The sequence below is a fragment of the Nicotiana tomentosiformis genome, chromosome 8 (assembly GCF_000390325.3).
Source record: "Nicotiana tomentosiformis chromosome 8, ASM39032v3, whole genome shotgun sequence".
Lineage (NCBI taxonomy): Eukaryota > Viridiplantae > Streptophyta > Magnoliopsida > Solanales > Solanaceae > Nicotiana > Nicotiana tomentosiformis.
Genome location: NC_090819.1, coordinates 82087567 through 82105480, shown reverse-complemented (window position 1 = coordinate 82105480; position 17914 = coordinate 82087567). Strand labels below are relative to the sequence as shown.

General features: G+C 37.1%; 1 protein-coding gene across 1 annotated transcript; it reads left to right on the top strand.

Moving 5' to 3' along the window:
- Positions 1 to 13603: 13603 nt before the first annotated feature.
- LOC138897733 (uncharacterized) lies at positions 13604 to 14080 on the top strand. Its single transcript, XM_070183742.1, has one exon. The coding sequence runs from the start codon at positions 13604 to 13606 to the stop codon at positions 14078 to 14080; it is 477 nt and encodes a 158-aa protein (XP_070039843.1).
- The last annotated feature ends 3834 nt before the right edge of the window (positions 14081 to 17914 follow it).

Here is a 17914-nt window from a genome sequence, read left to right as displayed (position 1 = left end):
TGAATTGAATTTCTTTTGTTAGCATTAGTATTGATTTGAACTTCGTTTGAGTTACTATATTTATGGGCTTTAAAATTTATTTACCATTCAAGAATGTTAAGTCTAAATTTGAAATAATACGTTAAAAGATAAAACTGTAAAAAAGTTTAAAAAATATTTATAAATTATATTACAATAAATATTTATATGTATAAAATATTTTTAAAAATTATATAAATGTACTATCAGGTTGGTTTGATTTCGGTTTGACTTTTTTTTAAAATCACATCGAGTTTTTTCCCGATTTGACTCGAATTATCGGTTTATTGCGGTTTATCAGTTTTCTTTTGTATACCCCTACTGTTGGTGTTTGAGTTTAAGGATGTGGTAAAACTTGATGCTCTTGATTGCTGGTGTTTGTCGAATTAGATCGCTCTTCGATCGTGGTTTCTCTGTATAAGAATTTGAGGTCTTATAATTAGTAAAATTTGTTATAAATGCTCTTTGTAAAGTAGATGGATTATGCAAAGAAGGAAAGAAATAAAATAAAAGTAACGAAATATGTTACTATAGGGTGGTGATCCGTATTTGTAACATAATGTTACAATCTTCAAAACGTTTTTTCTCTTTTTATATTTTATCAAAGCAAGGTAAATTTTTGTTACATTGTGAAGCACTTTCTCGAGGCACGGTAGATATTTTGTTAGGATCGAGAACTTGGGTAGTGCGGTATTTAGTCAAACAACATTATAATAATAATAACAAATACAATACAAGTTGATAATAATGACAATTAAAGCATATAAAGAAGACACAAATTTAACGTGGGTCAAAGTGACCTACGTCCACAAGCGGAGAGGAGCAATTTTACTATACCAACAAGAGTACAAAAGAGAGTACAAAATTAGAGTAAAACTCTAATTAATCCCAAATACCCTAAGAGAATAACCTCACAAGATCACTCCAAAGAATGGATTCACACAAGTGTTTCCCAACACTAACTCTCATACAAAACACTCTTAATAAAGGAGGAAAGGAAGAAACAAGAAATGAAGATTCAAGTCTTGTTGGTGTGTTTAAAATGAACTAATGGCCTTCCCTTTTATAGGCAAAAACGTTTTGGCCTCTTAGGTGTAAAAAAAGAGATACAACTTGTGCAAATGATGTGCACCACACAATGCAATATTTTTGGGTCCCAAAGAATATTGCCAACAAAGTCTACAAAGATTCTTATACTTACGTGAGATGGACTCCATTAGCCAAAATATTGCCCATATTACATATTTGCTACGAGTATGATAGTGACGACGATGAATGGATAAATGTCTTTGCAAAGAAGTTCAACGGATGAGACAAGAGATTGCATTTTTTTCTTTTCAAAATTTGTTAGAGCTTATGCAAAAAATTAGAAGTTAGATTGATAGTTTAGAATGTTAGAATGAATTGTCTCATATTGATATTAATTCTAGATTTATATAGTTTAAGTGTGTATGGACTCTTTACATATTCCGGAAATAGATTGACTCGTTGACATGTGTTGTGCAATTGAGTTGATGTCTTATTATTTACATTGATTTTTTTTCTTTGGCAAAATTAAGTATGTTCCATTGCATTTTTGGTTTAGAGAAGTATGTTTGTTCTAGATTATATTTGTACATTTATATTCCTTCCCTATGTCCTTCTGCAAGTATGATTTTTGTAGTATTTGCCGACTCCAAACGCAATAACAGGTTAGTGGTGTATTATGTATACAACGTCTTGGTTTCCTCTGTGTGGCCAAGTAAAAAAGGAGGGGATAGGAGATCACCTCCACTAACTAAAAACTTATGGAGTTGTTTTCTGTCCAATTAATCGTAGCATAATAATGCAATCGTTGAATTAGAGGCGGTTCGATTTGAGTCGATTTTTTTGTTAAAATCAAAATCAAATCAATTTAATTTGTTTATAATTATTAAAATCAAACTAAATCAAATAAAAAAGGACAGTCCGGTACAAGAAACATCCTACGTTTATGAAATCAAATCAAATATAATAATAATAAAATATTAGTTTAGTTATTGTCGGTTTGGTTTGATTTGGTTTTTCGTTTTTGATCACACATAAATATATGGGAATCTTACAGAAATGTTCCAAATAAGTGCTAATTTACCAATCTCAAGCCAAATAATTATAGACTTACCAAAATTAGCCAAACGCATAAAGAAATTGTAAACCGAAATAAATAAGCTTCTTTCTCTCCAAGAATCATACGCAAAGATCTCTTTTCATATTTTTAAGCGTGATTGGCAACATTTTATGGATGAGGTAGCAAACAAAGTGATAGAATCATAGAAATACATACATACGCACATACACACACACACACACACACACACACATAAGCAAAAAAGGATATTTTTCGATGGGTATAATTGAAATTCATTGAAAACATATAGATGAGTCAATATACAAAATTGGAGGTGATTTGGACTGATTTGGTATCAAAATTTGTAGTTAAAATCGAGTTCAAAAAATTCTTCTGCAACACATATTTCAAACATGTATGACGCATGTATCACACACACATGGATATATATGTGATACACATTTGATACAAATATGATACATATGTGATACACAAATGATACACAATGTGATACACATGTCATTTTTTTCATGTTCAACTTCTATTTCAAATTTTTAATCCAACCCACCTCAAAACTCCACCAAATCATCTCAAACTGAAATTCAAGCTCCTTAAAATGTATCCAATCTATTCTAATAACACCCACTCAAAATAAAGAAAAAAATAAATATTTTTTTGTTACAAATAACTAATTTGCCAATATTAATAATATTTTATGAATTAATTAATTTTTATAATAAACTACTTATAAATTGACAAAGCTGGTGCAGTTTCCCTAAATGTATTGGATTTTCCCCCCTCTTCCTTTTAGACTATTTTGCACTTGTTAATGAGGTAGGACTTCGATAGTTGGGCAAAATAATATTCTAATGTTACGGACCATTTTTGCCTGAAGAAGGTTAGTAGCCTGTATAATGAACAAGATTTGAAGACTAATACTTCAAATATCCAAGAGTGCATGCTTCAGAAATCTTCCGATAGCTAATGAAGTGTAAGGGCCATCGAATTCAGTAATTAAACTTTAACCAACAATAGAACTACTTTTGAGTAAAGTGATGCTATGGAGTAAAATACATCTCCATTTTTCTTAAAGATTATGGAGTGAAAAAGATATTAATCAAGGTTAAATGTGAGAGGAAAAGACCCCATCCTCCAATTTATCGATTTGGTTTAGTTATTTGCTGATGACATAGTTTTAATTGACGAGACGCGGGGTGTTAACGAGAGGCTGGAGGTAGGAGTGTTCATGGTTCAGTTTGGGTCGGTTTTTCCCTAAAAAGAAACCAAATCAAGTAAGTCAGTTTTTCAAATATTGTAACCAAACCAAACCAATTAAGTCGGTTTTTTATCGATTCGGTTTTTGTCGGTTTTTCAATTTTTTCAGTTATTTATCGGTTTTTTCTTAAATATGAGACATACACTACCAAACGCATATTCCAGCGATTACATTTTCAACGTAACGCTATCAAACCAATTGCTCTTTGAGAAATCTATCATTTACCAAGATATATTGATGATAATTGACTCAAACAGTGATTAATAATTTAAGTACTCAATTAAAAATCGATTATTTTTAACATGAAATAAATTCTTATACTTAGCAAAAAAAAAATACCAATCAAACTAGAAGACATAGAATTAGATTATTATAATAGCAAAAAACTAGACTAAAAATATAAATGACTAATATGTACCATAAAATTTTAAAAACTTTATATATATATATATATATATATATATATATATGTGTGTGTGTGTGTGTGTGTGTGTGTGTGTGTGTGTGTGTGTGTAATAATAATTTTAAATAGCTACTTTTATAGTCGGTTTGGTTCGATTTTTTTCGGTTATTTTTTTTATTAAAATCGAAACCAAACCAAATTTGATCGGTTTTTAAAATTTAAAATCAAAACCAAACCAAACCTAAAAAGTATCGGTTTTTTTGGATGGTTTGGTTCGGTTTTCGGTTTGATTTGATTTTTTGGGTTTTTATGAACACCCCTAGCTGGAGGTTTGGAGGCAGACCCTAGAGTCTAAGGGTTTCAAGTTGAGCAGGACCAAGACGGAATACTTGGAGTGCAAGTTCAACAACGGTACCCAGGAAAGGAATATGGAGGTGAGGCTTGATACGCAAGTCATCCCCAAGAAAGTTAGTTTCAAGTATCTTGGATCTATAATACAAGGTAACGGGAGATTGATGAAGATGTCACGCATCGTATCAGAGCAGGATGGATGAAGTGAAGGCTCGCTTCCGGTACTGTATGATAAGAATGTGCCGTTGAGACTTAAAGATAAGTTCTACAAGGTTATAGTTAGACCGACTATGTTGTATGGAGCAGAGTATTGGCCGGTCAAGAACTCTCATACCCAGAAGCTAAAAGTAGCTGAGATGAGGATGTTGAGGTGGATGTGTGGGCACACCCGGTTGGATAAGATTAGGAATGAAGTTATTCGGGAAAAGGTGGGAGTGACCCCTGTGGAGAATAAGATGCGAGAGGCGAGGTTGAGATGGTTCAGGCATGTTAAGAGGAGAAGTATAGAAGCCCCAGTTAGAAGGTGCGAGCGGTTAGCCTCAGTGGGTAGCAGGAGGGGTAGAGTTAGGCCTAAGAAATCTAGGGGAGATGTTATTAGGCGAGACATGGCGCAACTGGAGCTGACTGAAGACGTGGCCCTAGACAGGAGAGTGTTGAGGTCAAAGATTAGGGTAGGAGGTTCGTAGGTAGTTGAGCGTTTCTCTTTGTCTTACTCAGATCGCTAACATTAGTGTTAGTATGATATCTTTTATCCATAGATAACTATTACTACCTAGAGTTTGACTGTATTCTTGGATTCAATCTCATTTCATCTTGCTGTTATTCCTACTTGTTGGCTTGTTGCAATTACCTTTTTCTTTTCAGTCGGTCTCTAGCCGAGAGTCTATCGGAAATAGCCTCTCTGCCCTTCCAGGGGTAGGGGTAAGGCTGCGTACATCTTACCTACCACATACCTCACTTGTGGGAAACTACTGGGTTTGTTGTTGTTGTTGTTGTTGTTGTTGTTGTTATTTCTTCGATTTTTTCAAAAATAAAACCAAATCGAACCAAATATTATCTATTACTTAAAATGTAAACTAAAATCAAACCAACCTGGAAAAAAATCGATTTATTTAAGCGGGTTAGTTTGATTTCGAATTTGATTCGGTTTTTAACCGAACCGTGATTATCCCTGGTTGAATGATCACATAAGAAATAAATAATATTCATATAATTAACGCACTGGTCGTAGAATTTATATATTATTTTATACTGAATAAAAGATAGAATAATAATAAGTTATTGAATTATTTAAAGGCATAATGTGTTTTTAAAATAAGTAATTTGTGTAGAACAATGGAATTCACGTACGATAATTTTGCATAACTCGTAAGTGAACCAACCCACTATTACAATACTTTTCTCAGTTTTTTTAAAAAAAAAGACAATTAACAACGTGGAAAAAAGTGAGTCACGCAGCACTCGGTTATTCTTCTTCATATGGTCATTGATTGTTTACTTTTCAAGTTCTCTTGTACAATTGTCACTGAACATAAAATGATAGACATAACAATATTGACTATTATTCTACTCTTTTCCATTCAATTCACTAAAAACAGAAGTGTAATTTACTGGTAAAATAAGCAAATGATCTTCTACTTATTAGTAATGCAGTACTACCTCCGTTTCAATTTATGTGAACCTATTTCCTTTTTAGTCCGTATAAAAAAGAATGACCACTTTCCCTATTTGGAAATAATTTACTTTTATGCAATGATTTATAGCCACACAAAATATATGTGCTTCATTTTATACCACAAGTTCAAAAGTCTTCTCTCTTTTTTTAAGCTCCGTGTCCGGTCAAGGAAGTATTATTTTTCCTTTAGTTTCTCCGGTATATTTTGAAAGTTAAAAACAAACAGTACCAGGAATAGTCGGAAACGGAAGAATACAGAATAAGGGTACGAAATTGTCATATGACGTGAGTATAGGTATGCTTATGCATATTTGGAAATAAGAATCTAGAATGCCAAATTTTTTTAAAAAAAAAGTGTACTAAAGTGTCATTTCACAACAATCACATCTCGGAAACCCTAGCTTCTCCACACGTCTATTTATATTCTCTTTATCATCAGCCTCTTTCACATCCTCATCTTTTGAGGAGCCACTTCACATCGTTCCTATTTCACCATTCATTTAAGGTTCTTTATTCTTGTTTTCTTTTTCCAAACATAATGGCTCTCTCATGTTTTCTTCACCCTAGTATACTGTTACGGATTTCTAAACTAGGATTAAAGGATGTGTGTTGTTTCGGCTTCTGGTTTGTATTTAAGGATGTGATAAAACTTGATGCTGTTGATTGTTGGCGTTTGTCGAATTAAATCGGTTTTCGATTGCGGTTTCTCCGTATAAGAAATTGATTGTCATAGATGCCCTTTGCCAATTAGATGAACTATGCAAAGAAGGCCAGAGATGAGACAAGTGATGCATATACTATAAAATGACACTACGAAGATAATGGTTGTATGTGCGTGACAAATTTAAGCTCAATTCTATAGAATATGTTAGTATATAAGATGAGACAATAGATGTATTATATATCATTTTATGTTTGCAAAATTTTGTTATAGATGTGCCAAAAATATAAATTACATTAGTATTTTAGAATGCTAGAGTGAATTATCAATGCTTATATGGATATTAATTCCAGAAATTATATGAACTCATTACATTTTGTGAGAATGGATTCACGCTTTATTATTTGCTCTGAAGTTGAGTTGATGCTTGTCCCTACCAACGTTATTTTTATCAAGGGCGAATGTTAGATATTTGCCATTGCCTTTTCGGTTTAGTGAAAAATGTTTGTTCTATATTCTTTTTGTACATAAATAATTCATACACTTGCCTTTACAAGATTCACAGCAATTTCACAAGGATTCTACACTTGCTTTTACAAATGAAAAAGGGGAAATGCTAAATATACTCTTCTACTTTTATATATTTGTTTACGTTTAATTTTTATTGTATTATCGGGTTAAATTTATCCTTATCATTACATTATCGGGCCAAATTTATTTCTACAGTTAACTTTTAAAAATACAACTTGATCTGTTAAGTAATTCAAAATCTCTCAAATTCTTTTTATTAAATCACTTGTTGTTCTTCTTGCTTTATTATTTTCAAAAATAGCTAATGTTACTAGACTATATAAATTATTCATAATTTTTTTAATTACCAATGCACACATTTCTCTTATTGTAATAAATAAAATTGATTTAGAACTTTATTTATTTTTAATCATATATATACCGTAGAATTTAGTGCTTTATTTATTGTGTATTATATCATCATGTATGTACACGTATATTCAAATATATTTTGTCATTGCTTGATTAGTATAAAGTTTGATCGACTAATTTAAGATTGAAAAAGTTGAATTAGACAATTTAAAGTCTTTGAGGAACTTTAATTTCAATCATTAATATTTGCAAAGTTTACATATATTTGGTGCAATGAATTCATTAAAATTGTGATGTTGTAAATACTTTTAGAATTTAGAAAATCTATCTAATTTAGATTTTTCAATTTACTATACTTTGTTTATTCGGTTGTATTATTCAATATTTTTTTTCTCTTTTTTTTTCTCTCTAATTAAGAAAGCATGTGAATGCAAATTATTTCAAAAATAGTGAACCAAGAAGAACAACAAGTGAGTTAAATAAAAAGAATTTGGGAGATTTTAGATTACTTAACAGATCAAAGAATATTTTTAAAAGTTTATTAATTATATAGGTAAATTTAACCCTATAATATAATACAAGTTAAATATAGACAATTTATGAAAGTAAATGAGTATATTTGGCCATTTTCTCAATGAAAAAATGCGAAGAAATAATGTGACAAGCACTCGATAAGAAATGTCAGATACAGTGTCTCGTATGCAATTCTTCTTTACCTTTTTCGGATTGTAAAATTCAACAGGAAACCAATTTAAGTAGTTATGCTCGTAGCAATCTCAATTTTTATTTGCCCATCCAAAGTAGGGGTGGGTATATTTCGGACAGAACCGAACAAACCGACCCAAACCAAAAAAAAATTATTTCGATTTCGGTTATTCAGTTTTTTCGGTCGATTTTGATTTAAAATTTTAAAATTTCAATTTTTCGGTTCGATTTTCGATTATTAATTTATTTAATTCGGATTCCAAAGTACTGTAGCCCTTATTGTTTTCGTCGATTAAATTAGATCTAAAATATATACATAAAGAGTTCTTATGAGTATTAATTTGCTGATTCGACTCTGTTCCAGTTAACAGCAACAACGGGAAAAGATATATTAAAAAAATAAATAAAAATCTAGCCTTAGTTACTGGGCAAATCGAAGATTTTATCATAATAATAATGTTTGATACGAAAATGTTACATAGAAATTGAGTTCGATTGAAGCAGTTGTATATGATAAAATATGATATGACACGTAGTCATCTAAAGGAAAAACACGTGGAACCTAAGACTGGGATGACCGAAAATCGAATGCATCCATTCCGCTTGTCACCGGAAGGGATAACGTTCATAAAGATGTATTAAATGCTCTGCGCCCGATAGTATTTAATAAGGAATATTCTACAGCACTAAGAGTGACGGCCAGTTACAGAAAATTTGGTATTTATGTTCACCGGTACATCTTTATCAATATCGCTCATAATTGACATTAAAGAAGGGCAAGATCTTAGGACCTCCTTTCCTAGGTACAACTATAAATAGTAAGCCCAGTTATCATTGTAAAGGACACGAATTTTCTCGCTAAACTTACACTATATTCTATACAAAACTTAATACAATCTTACTTTTGCGCTTTTTGATCTCATCATTGCTGTGCCCGAAAACCTTGTTCCTAGAACTGTCATCTCCGTTGTTTCATCAACATTTTTAAGGCTAAATATTGTATATTTTTTCAATTATTACATTATTTCAGGATCAAAATTAATTCACTTGTCTAAAAACCACGTATAAATTCAACTGTACCATTTTACGGATAAATAATTTGGCGCCCACCGTGGGGCCTAGACAGCCGTGTAATTAAATTGATCCTTGCCTTTTTTACTAACGTGATTTGATTATTTGGTCTTAGAAAAAATCACAAAATATGGCAGATAACCCTGTTAATTACAACACGCACAACCCTGAAATTCGAGGAGATCAGCCTCATTTCGAGGATTCAATCAGTGATACCCGCAATGAGGGGAATGACTCCATGCCGGTGCATGACAATCAGAACCCTCGACAGGTTCGGGAGACAACTCCCGATGATGCTGATGAGGAGCATGTCATGGATGCGGTGAGGGTCCTGCAAGAGCAACATGCGATCATTCTAGGCCATCTCACGCGACATGATAAGGTTATGACAGAGTTGAAGTAGGCGCTATCGAGGCTTCGAATGATGCAAACAGACGAGATCCAATTCTTCCCGATGTTCCCACAAATCAAACAACACAGAGAGTCGACAACAACACTCCCAGGGGTGAGGTTGGCTCCGACGGGGCTGGGGGAGCATATCCGTTCTCAATAACGAAAACGACCCGTTCAAGAATGAACTTTTACGGTTTATGAGGGAAGTAAACGCCCGCATGGACCAAATCCCGGGCGCACCACCAATATTAAAAGGCCCGGACTCGAAGAAGTATACTCAATTGCCGTACAAGCCGAGTGCGACACCAGACCTAATCCCGAAGCGGTTCAAAATTGTAACGACCCGGCCGGTCGTTTCGAGAGTTATAACCCTGTTTTCCCTATTCCTACTTCTTTTTGTGTTATTCAGCTATATTATGTTATATCGGGTTAGTTGGTTCGAGTCCGAAAGGAACTCGGAGTGAAATGAGACACTTAGTCTCATAATTGAAAATTTTAAGTTAGAAAAGTGGACCGGATATGGACCTATATGTAAACGACCTCGGATTTAAATTTTGATGATTCCAATAGCTCTGTATGGTGATTTTGGGCTTAGAAGCGTGTCCGAAATATTATTTGGGAGTCCGTAGAGAAATTAGGCTTAAAATGCCGAAAGTTTAATTTTTGAGAAGTTTGACCGGGGGGTTGACTTTTTGATATCGGGGTCGGAATCCGATTCTGAAAATTGAAATACCTCTGTTATGTCAATTAGGACTTGTGTGCAAAATTTTAGGTCAATCGGACGTGATTTGATAGGTTCCAGAGTTGTTTGTAGAAATTAGAAATTCCAACGTTCATTAGGCTTGAATTGGGGTGTAATTCATGGTTTTAGCGTTGTTTGAGGTGATTTGAGGATTCGACTAAGTTCGTATGATATTTTAGGACTTGTTGGCATATTTGGTTGAGGTCCCGAGGGCCTCGGGTGAGTTTCGGATGATTAACGGATCAAAAATTAAACTAGAACAGCTGCTGCAATTTCCTTCTGTTGGAAATTGCTTCTGCCCAGAAATCGAGCCTAGATCGAGCTCAGGTTCGAGGGCCACGATCGAAGCCCTGATCGAGCTCAGGGTCGAAGGCCACGATCGAAGGCATGATCGAGCCCAGGGTCGAGGGTCACGGTCGAAGGCCGGGTCGAAGTCATAATCGAAGGTAGGACCGAGGACCAAGATCGAAGGCAGGACCGAGGACCAGGATCGAGGACCTCGATCGAAGGCCAAGATCGAGGGCCAAGATCGAGGCAGAACCGAGGATGTCTGGGCAGAATTATAAAAACAGGGACTTCGTCCCATTTGCCATTTTTGACAAATTGGAGCTTGGGGAGAGACGATTTTGATATATTTTCAAGGAAAACTTGAGGTAAGTCTCTTGTGATCATTTCTACTCCATAATATTGAATTATCATCGAATAATCCGACTAGATTACATGATTTTGAGATGTAAATTGGAGATTGGAACTTAGAAATTTGGAAATTAAATTTGTAGATTTGAGGGTCGAGTTGAGGTCGGATTTTGGTAAAATTGGTATGGGTAGACTCGTGGTTGAATGGGCTTTCGGATTTTGTAACTTTTATCGGGTTCTGATACATGGGCCCCATAGGCGATTTTTGAGCCAATTTCGGGTTTTGGTCTAATTTTGAAGCTTTTCTTGTGGAATTCATTCCATTAGCGTATATTGATAGTATTATACTGATTGTAAATAGATTTGGAGCATTTGGAGGCAGAGTCCAGAGGCATGAGCATTGCGGGGGTAGAGATTTGACCGGTTTGAGGTAAGTAACGATTGTAAATATAGTCCTGAGGGTATGAAACCCCGGATTTCGTATTATTCTACTATTTTGAAGTGACGCACATGCTAGGTGACGGGCATGTGGGCGTGCACTGTTGGGGATTTGTGACTTGGTCCATCCCGTAGCAACTGTAAAGTTGCATACTTTGTTGAAACCATTTGATACTTATATGTTTTAGAAAGAATTTCTGTAAATTGGGCTGAATGCCATGTTTGGGCCTTGCGCCAATGCTGTTTGGACCCTTAGGGGCTGTTTCTTACCATCCTCTCACTGTTTTTGATAGAAAATCTATACTCAGTCATGTTTATATTTGTTTACCGCATAACCCAGTTTTATGACTCTATTTTGATGCATATAAATGTTTTGGGCCGAATGCCCTGTTTTACTGAAATGCCTGAGGGCCTGATTTGTGAGGATGAGTGAGGGCCGGGGCTGCCCGCCTGCAGCATACTTTATGACTGAGTGAGGCCGAGGGCCTGATTTGTGAGGATGAGTGTGGATCGGGGCTGCCCACCTGCAGCATACTTTATTATTATCGCACGTGAGTTTTCCGTGCAGATTATAGCGCTTGGGCTGAAAGAGCCCCTCCGGAGTCTGTACACACCCCTAATGAGCGCAGGTACCTACTGAGTGCGAGTTTCGAGTGCCGAGTGCCGAGTGCTGAGTGACTGGGAGGCAAGAGTGATTGTGAGGTATGCCCGAGTGGCAAGAGTGATTGTGAGGTATGCCCGAGTGGCACGAGTGACTGTGAGGTTTGCCCGAGGGGCTGTTTATGATTTCATCATTTTTGCTCACCTTTGCATTGAGCCTCTGTTTGAAAAACTGTTGGAAAAATGTCTTTGAATGATTTTTACTGGAACTGGGTTTAAACGAGATGTTTGATTCAAATCCTGATTTTTAAAAGCATGTGGTATTTTACTGAGATTTTCCTGATATGAACGTTATATGCTTTATTTATCGTCACTACTGCTCAGTCTTTATTTATTGTTATTACTTACAGAGTTGGCGTACTCACGTTACTCCCTGCACCTTGTGTGAAGATTCAGGTGTAGCTGGACACGGTAGCGGTTATTGAGTGTTCTGTTTGCAGATTTTCTTGGAGATAGCAAGGTAGCTGTTTGGCGATCGCAACCCCTGCTCTTCTCCCTCTTATCTTCCTCTAGTAGTATTTAGCTATTTTTCCAGGCTGAGTTAGCCTTGATATTGTTAGACATATTATAGTAGATGCTCATGACTAGTGACACCCCGATGTCGGGCTTTTCTTTTCCGCAGTTCTGTTTTTCTTTGATTTGAACTCTTTAAATGGAGGTTTTTATGTTAAATAACCTTGAAATTATCTTTGAAATGAAAATATCGTTTTGTTTTGGAAATGAGTCGGCTTGCCTAGTTCCATGATAGGCGCCATCACGACATGGGGTTAGTTTTGGGTCGTGACAAAAATGCCTGAAGTGCCAAAGTATGACGGGACTTTAGACCCACACGAGTATATTACCCCCTTCACAATGATAGTAAAAGGAAATGATTTAGCTTCTCACGAAATTGAATCTGTGTTGCTAAAGAAATTTGGAGAAACTCTCACGAGGGGAGCTCTAACGTGGTATTCATTATTGCCCAAGCATTCCATAGATTCCCTTGATATGCTCGCGGATTCTTTCATCAAGACTCATGTCAGGGTCAGAAAAGTATAAGCCCGAAAAGCTGACATATTCAGGATCGCACAGGAAGAATCCGAATTATTACGAGAGTTCGTTAGAAAGAATGTTGCTCCCGGCTGTCCCGGATGAATGGGCAGCTGAAGCATTCACCAAAGGATTGATTCCGAGAAGCTCAGGCGCTTCCCGGAATAAGTTAAAGATAAGGATCGAAGATGACCAAGTCGGTTCTACATCATCGGCCAAAGGACGGGAGAAGAGGAGAGAAATATCAAAGGATGACTACGACGCAGACAAAAGAACTTCGAGGGGCCGGTTTTTGCCTTACGAGTGGACCAAAGGACGTGGCATAAACTTCCGGGCAGAAAACAAGTACATCATTGACAAAGGGACCGATCATGGTCAAAACAATAGATCACTTCAGGATAAAGAGATGTCGGGGTCTCGGGATCGTTCTTACCCCAAGTTATCGGAATATAAATTCAATGTCAGTATAGTGGAGTTGGTGTCACCCATGAGAAATATTAAAGAGGCACGATTCCCGAGACCTATGAAATTCGATCCCAGCCAGACGAATCCCAACATATAGTGTGAATACCATGAGATGAACAGTAACCGAATATGGGACTGTCGACACCTCCGAGAAGAGGTGGCAACACTATTGAAGAATGGTCACCTTAGAGAATTTTTGAGTGACCGAGCTAAGAACAATTATAGTCGTAACAGAGATAACACGGAACCTTCGAAAGCAGGAGAAGAACCCCCACGCCAAACGATCAATTTGATCTTCGGAGGGAATGAGATTAACGGGGTCACCTTTATGGCAGCGAAGAAGATGAAAGTATCAATAACTCATAGTAAAAGACTCCGGCAAGACGATATCACTTTCACAGAGGAGGACGCAGACGGATTGTTGTTACCACACAACGATGCAATGGTAATTTCTTTAAATGTGTTGGATTCTAAGATTAAACGTGTTGTAGTGGATCCAAGAAGTTCGGCTAATATCATACAATTGAGAGTATTGGAGCAAGATAAACTCACCGGAAGCATTATTCCGGCAACAAATCTCCTTGCTTGATTCAACCTTGCGAGTGTGACGACCCGAAGAGAGATTTTGCTGCTCACAAATGCTGAAGGAGTAATGAAAACAACCCTCTTCGAAGTAGTAGATGGGGACATGGGATACAATATCATCCTGGGAAGGCCATGGTTACACGAGATGAAAGTTGTACCCTCAACATAGCACCAATTGCTAAAGTTTCCAATGCCTGAAGGAATCAAGCAGGTAAGAGGTGATCAACCGACATCAAGGGAGATGAATGCAATTTCGATTTCCAGTAGCAAAGGGAAGGAGCACACGACATAGCAATTACAAGAACCGGCACCTACTCCCGAGCTAGAAGAAGTTAGCGCGGGAGCAGAGTCGTCAGAATATTATCAGGTGCCGAGATATTTCCAAGTTTCAGAAAAGACGGACGCAATGAAGTCCACGACAGAGGAACTGGATCAAGTCGCATTGTTCGAGAATTCCTATAAAAAAAATTCTATTTGGGGACAGGACTGCACCCAGAGCTTAGGTCTGGTTTTATTGAATTCCTTAAATTTAATGTCGATTATTTTGCATGGTCACACGAGGATATGACAGGTATCCCGATAGAATTAGTCGTGCACAAGATGAGTTTGGATCCCAACGTACCTTCGGTAAGACAAAAGAAATGCCCTATTGCCAAGGCCAAGAATAAATTCGTCAAGGAAGAGGTAACCCACTTGCTTAATATCGGCTCGATCCGAGAGATAAGATATCCGGACTGGCTAGCCGATGTTGTAGTAGTCCTAAGATGAACAATAATTTTTGCATGTGTGTAGACTATAAAGACCTTAATAAGGCGTGTCCGAAAGACTCGTTCCCACTGCCAAATATCGATCAAATGATTGATGCCATGGTTGGGCACAAGTTAATAAGTTTCCTCTATGCTTATTCCGGGTATAACCAAATCAAGATGAACCCAGAAGATCAGGAAAAGACTTCGTTTATAACAAATTTCGGTACATATTATTACAATGTGATGCCCTCCGGGTTGAAAAATACCGGAGCCACTTATCAACGGCTCGTAAATAAGATATTTGAAAAGCAAATAGGAAAGACTATGGAAGTTTATATAGATGATATGCTCGTTAAGTATTTGAATACAGGTGACCACCTTAAGCATTTGCAAGAAACATTTGATATCCTGAGGAAGCATAACATGAAATTTAATCCCGAGAAGTGTGCGTTTGGGGTCAGTTCTAGTAAGTTTCTGGGATTTCTGGTCTCACAAAGAGAAATTGAGGTAAATCCCGATAAAATCAAGACCATAGAGGATATCCTGGATCAATTGTCGAACGTAAAGGAAATCCAAAGGGTCACAGGAAGATTAGCAGCTTTGAGCAGGTTCATTTTCTAATCGTCGAAAAAATATCATCGCTTCTTCACACTGCTCAAAAAGAAAAATAATTTCGAATGGACATCGGAGTGCCAGCAGACTTTGAGGGACCTGAAGAGGTACTTATCAAGCCCTCCATTACTCTCAAAACCAAAAGAAGGTGAAATATTGCTAGTCATCCTCGCGGTTTCAAAAGGTACGGTAAGTGCGGTTTTAGTCCGGGAGGGAGAAAGTACGCAATTTCCCAGTTATTACATTAGCAAAATTTTAACGGGAGTAGAAACTCGCTACTCACATTTGGAAAAACTGGCCTTAGCTCTAGTAATCGCCGCTCAGAAGATAAGGCCCTACTTCCAATGCCACCCGATAGTTGTGGTCATTACTTTCCCTTTGCGGAACATCCTTCATAAACCAGAGCTCTCGGGCAAATTGGCCAAATGGGCCATCGAAATGAGTGAGTTCGACATAGAATATAAACCAAGGACTGCAATTAAGTCGCAAGTCTTGGCTGACTTTGTGGTTGATTTCAGTCCAAGACTACTGCCTTTGGCGACCAAGGAGACAGTAATGGTGTCGGAATCGACATCGGGGGTTTGGACCTTATTTACGGACAAAGTTTCCAACATAAAAGGGACCGGACTCGAAATAGTTTTAATCACGCCTTCGGGGGAAACCTTAAGGCAAGCCAACAAAACGATCCCTTTAACTAACAATGAAGCAGAGTATGAAGCTTTGATTACAGGGCTCGAATTGGCCCGGTGAATTGATTCCTAGGTTATCGAAATCAAATATGACTCGCAACTGGTGGTAAATCAGGTCTACGAGATCTTTGATACCAAAGAAGAATATATGCAACAATACGTGGTAAAGGTCCAGGTTCTTTTGGCACAATTCCGGGAGTGATTAATTACTCATTTCCCGAGGGAGGATAATGCAAAAGCAGAGGCATTAGCAAACTTAGGATCATCGACAGAAATAAAGGGATCAGATTCCTTGACGGTAGTGCAACTGATGAACTCAATCCTGGATACGGATGGTTACTATGAGGTAAATTTGACTAGTCTGGTCTGGGACTGGAGAAATGAAATAATCGACTATCTCGAGCACAGGATGTTGCCCGAAGACCCCAAAGCATCACATGCATTTCGCGCCAAAGTTGCACGTTATAGCTTCAAGATAGGCCAATTGTATAGAAAATCCTTCCAAGGCCCACTGGCCCGGTGCTTAGGAGCGTCAGAAGCTAATTATGTCATGAGAGAAGTCCACGAAGAGATATGCGGCAATCGCTCGGGCGCAAATTCTTTGGTGCTGAAGTTGGTACGGGCGGGATATTACAGGCGCCAAAGACTTCGTCCGAAAATGTGATAAGTGCCAACGCTACGCACCACTAGTACATCAACCTGCAGAACCCTTACATTCGGTTCTGTCCCCATGGCTGTTTATGAAATGGGGGATGGACATCGTCGGACCGCTGCCACCGGCTCCCGAAAAGGTAAGGTTTCTTTTAATTCTGACTGACTATTTTTTTAAGTGGGTGGAATCAGGTCCTTATAAGAAGATCGGAGAAAGCGAAGTGGTCGATTTCCTGTGGAAAAATATAATTTGCAGGTTCGGAAAATCAAAAGAGATAGCATGCGACAATGGGCCACAGTTTATCGGTGCAAAATTTATAAAGTTCCTCAAAGATTTGAAAATAAAGAGGATCGCATCTTTTCCTTATACGGTCAAGCGGAGTCAACAAATAAAGTGATTATTCAAAACCTCAATAAAAGTTTGGAAGCAGCAAAAGGCAAATGGCCCGAAGTTTTATGGGCCTACTGAACAACGGCCAAATTGAGCACGTGAGAAATTCCTTTTTCCATTATGTACGGTCCTGAAGCCCTATTCCCGGTGAAAGTGGGTGAACTCACTTTGAGATATTTTTGGACAGATGAAGAATCGAACAACAAAGCAATGTTAATCAACTTGGAACTGCTCGAGGAACGCAGGGACTTGGCACGTGTAAGAATGGAAGCTCAAAAGCAGAGAATGGAGCGATATTATAATCGAACAGCCAACCTCCGTTATTTCAAAGTAGGATATTTGGTTCTAAGGAAAGTAACCCAAAATACACGGGAGCTCAACGCGGGTAAGCTAGGTCCGACATGGGAAGGTCCCTAACGGATTTCAGCTATCATTGGGAAAGGTTTATACGAGTTGGAGAATGGAGACAAGTTGCCTAGAAATTGGAATGTGGCACACCTCAAAAGATATTATTGTTGATGAACATTATTCAAGCGAAAAGTATGTACTGCACTTTTTTTTCCCTTCGTTCAGTTTTTGTCCCAATTGGGTTTTTCTGGCAAGGTTTTTAATGAGGCAGCGATAGAAAGTATACTACGAAGACAACAACAGTAAGACCTTTGATAGCAAGGCAAACAAACAAGCTTCCACTCGGGAACGATTAGATAATCTTTGGTTCGATAAAAAATTCCCATTGGGAAGTTAAG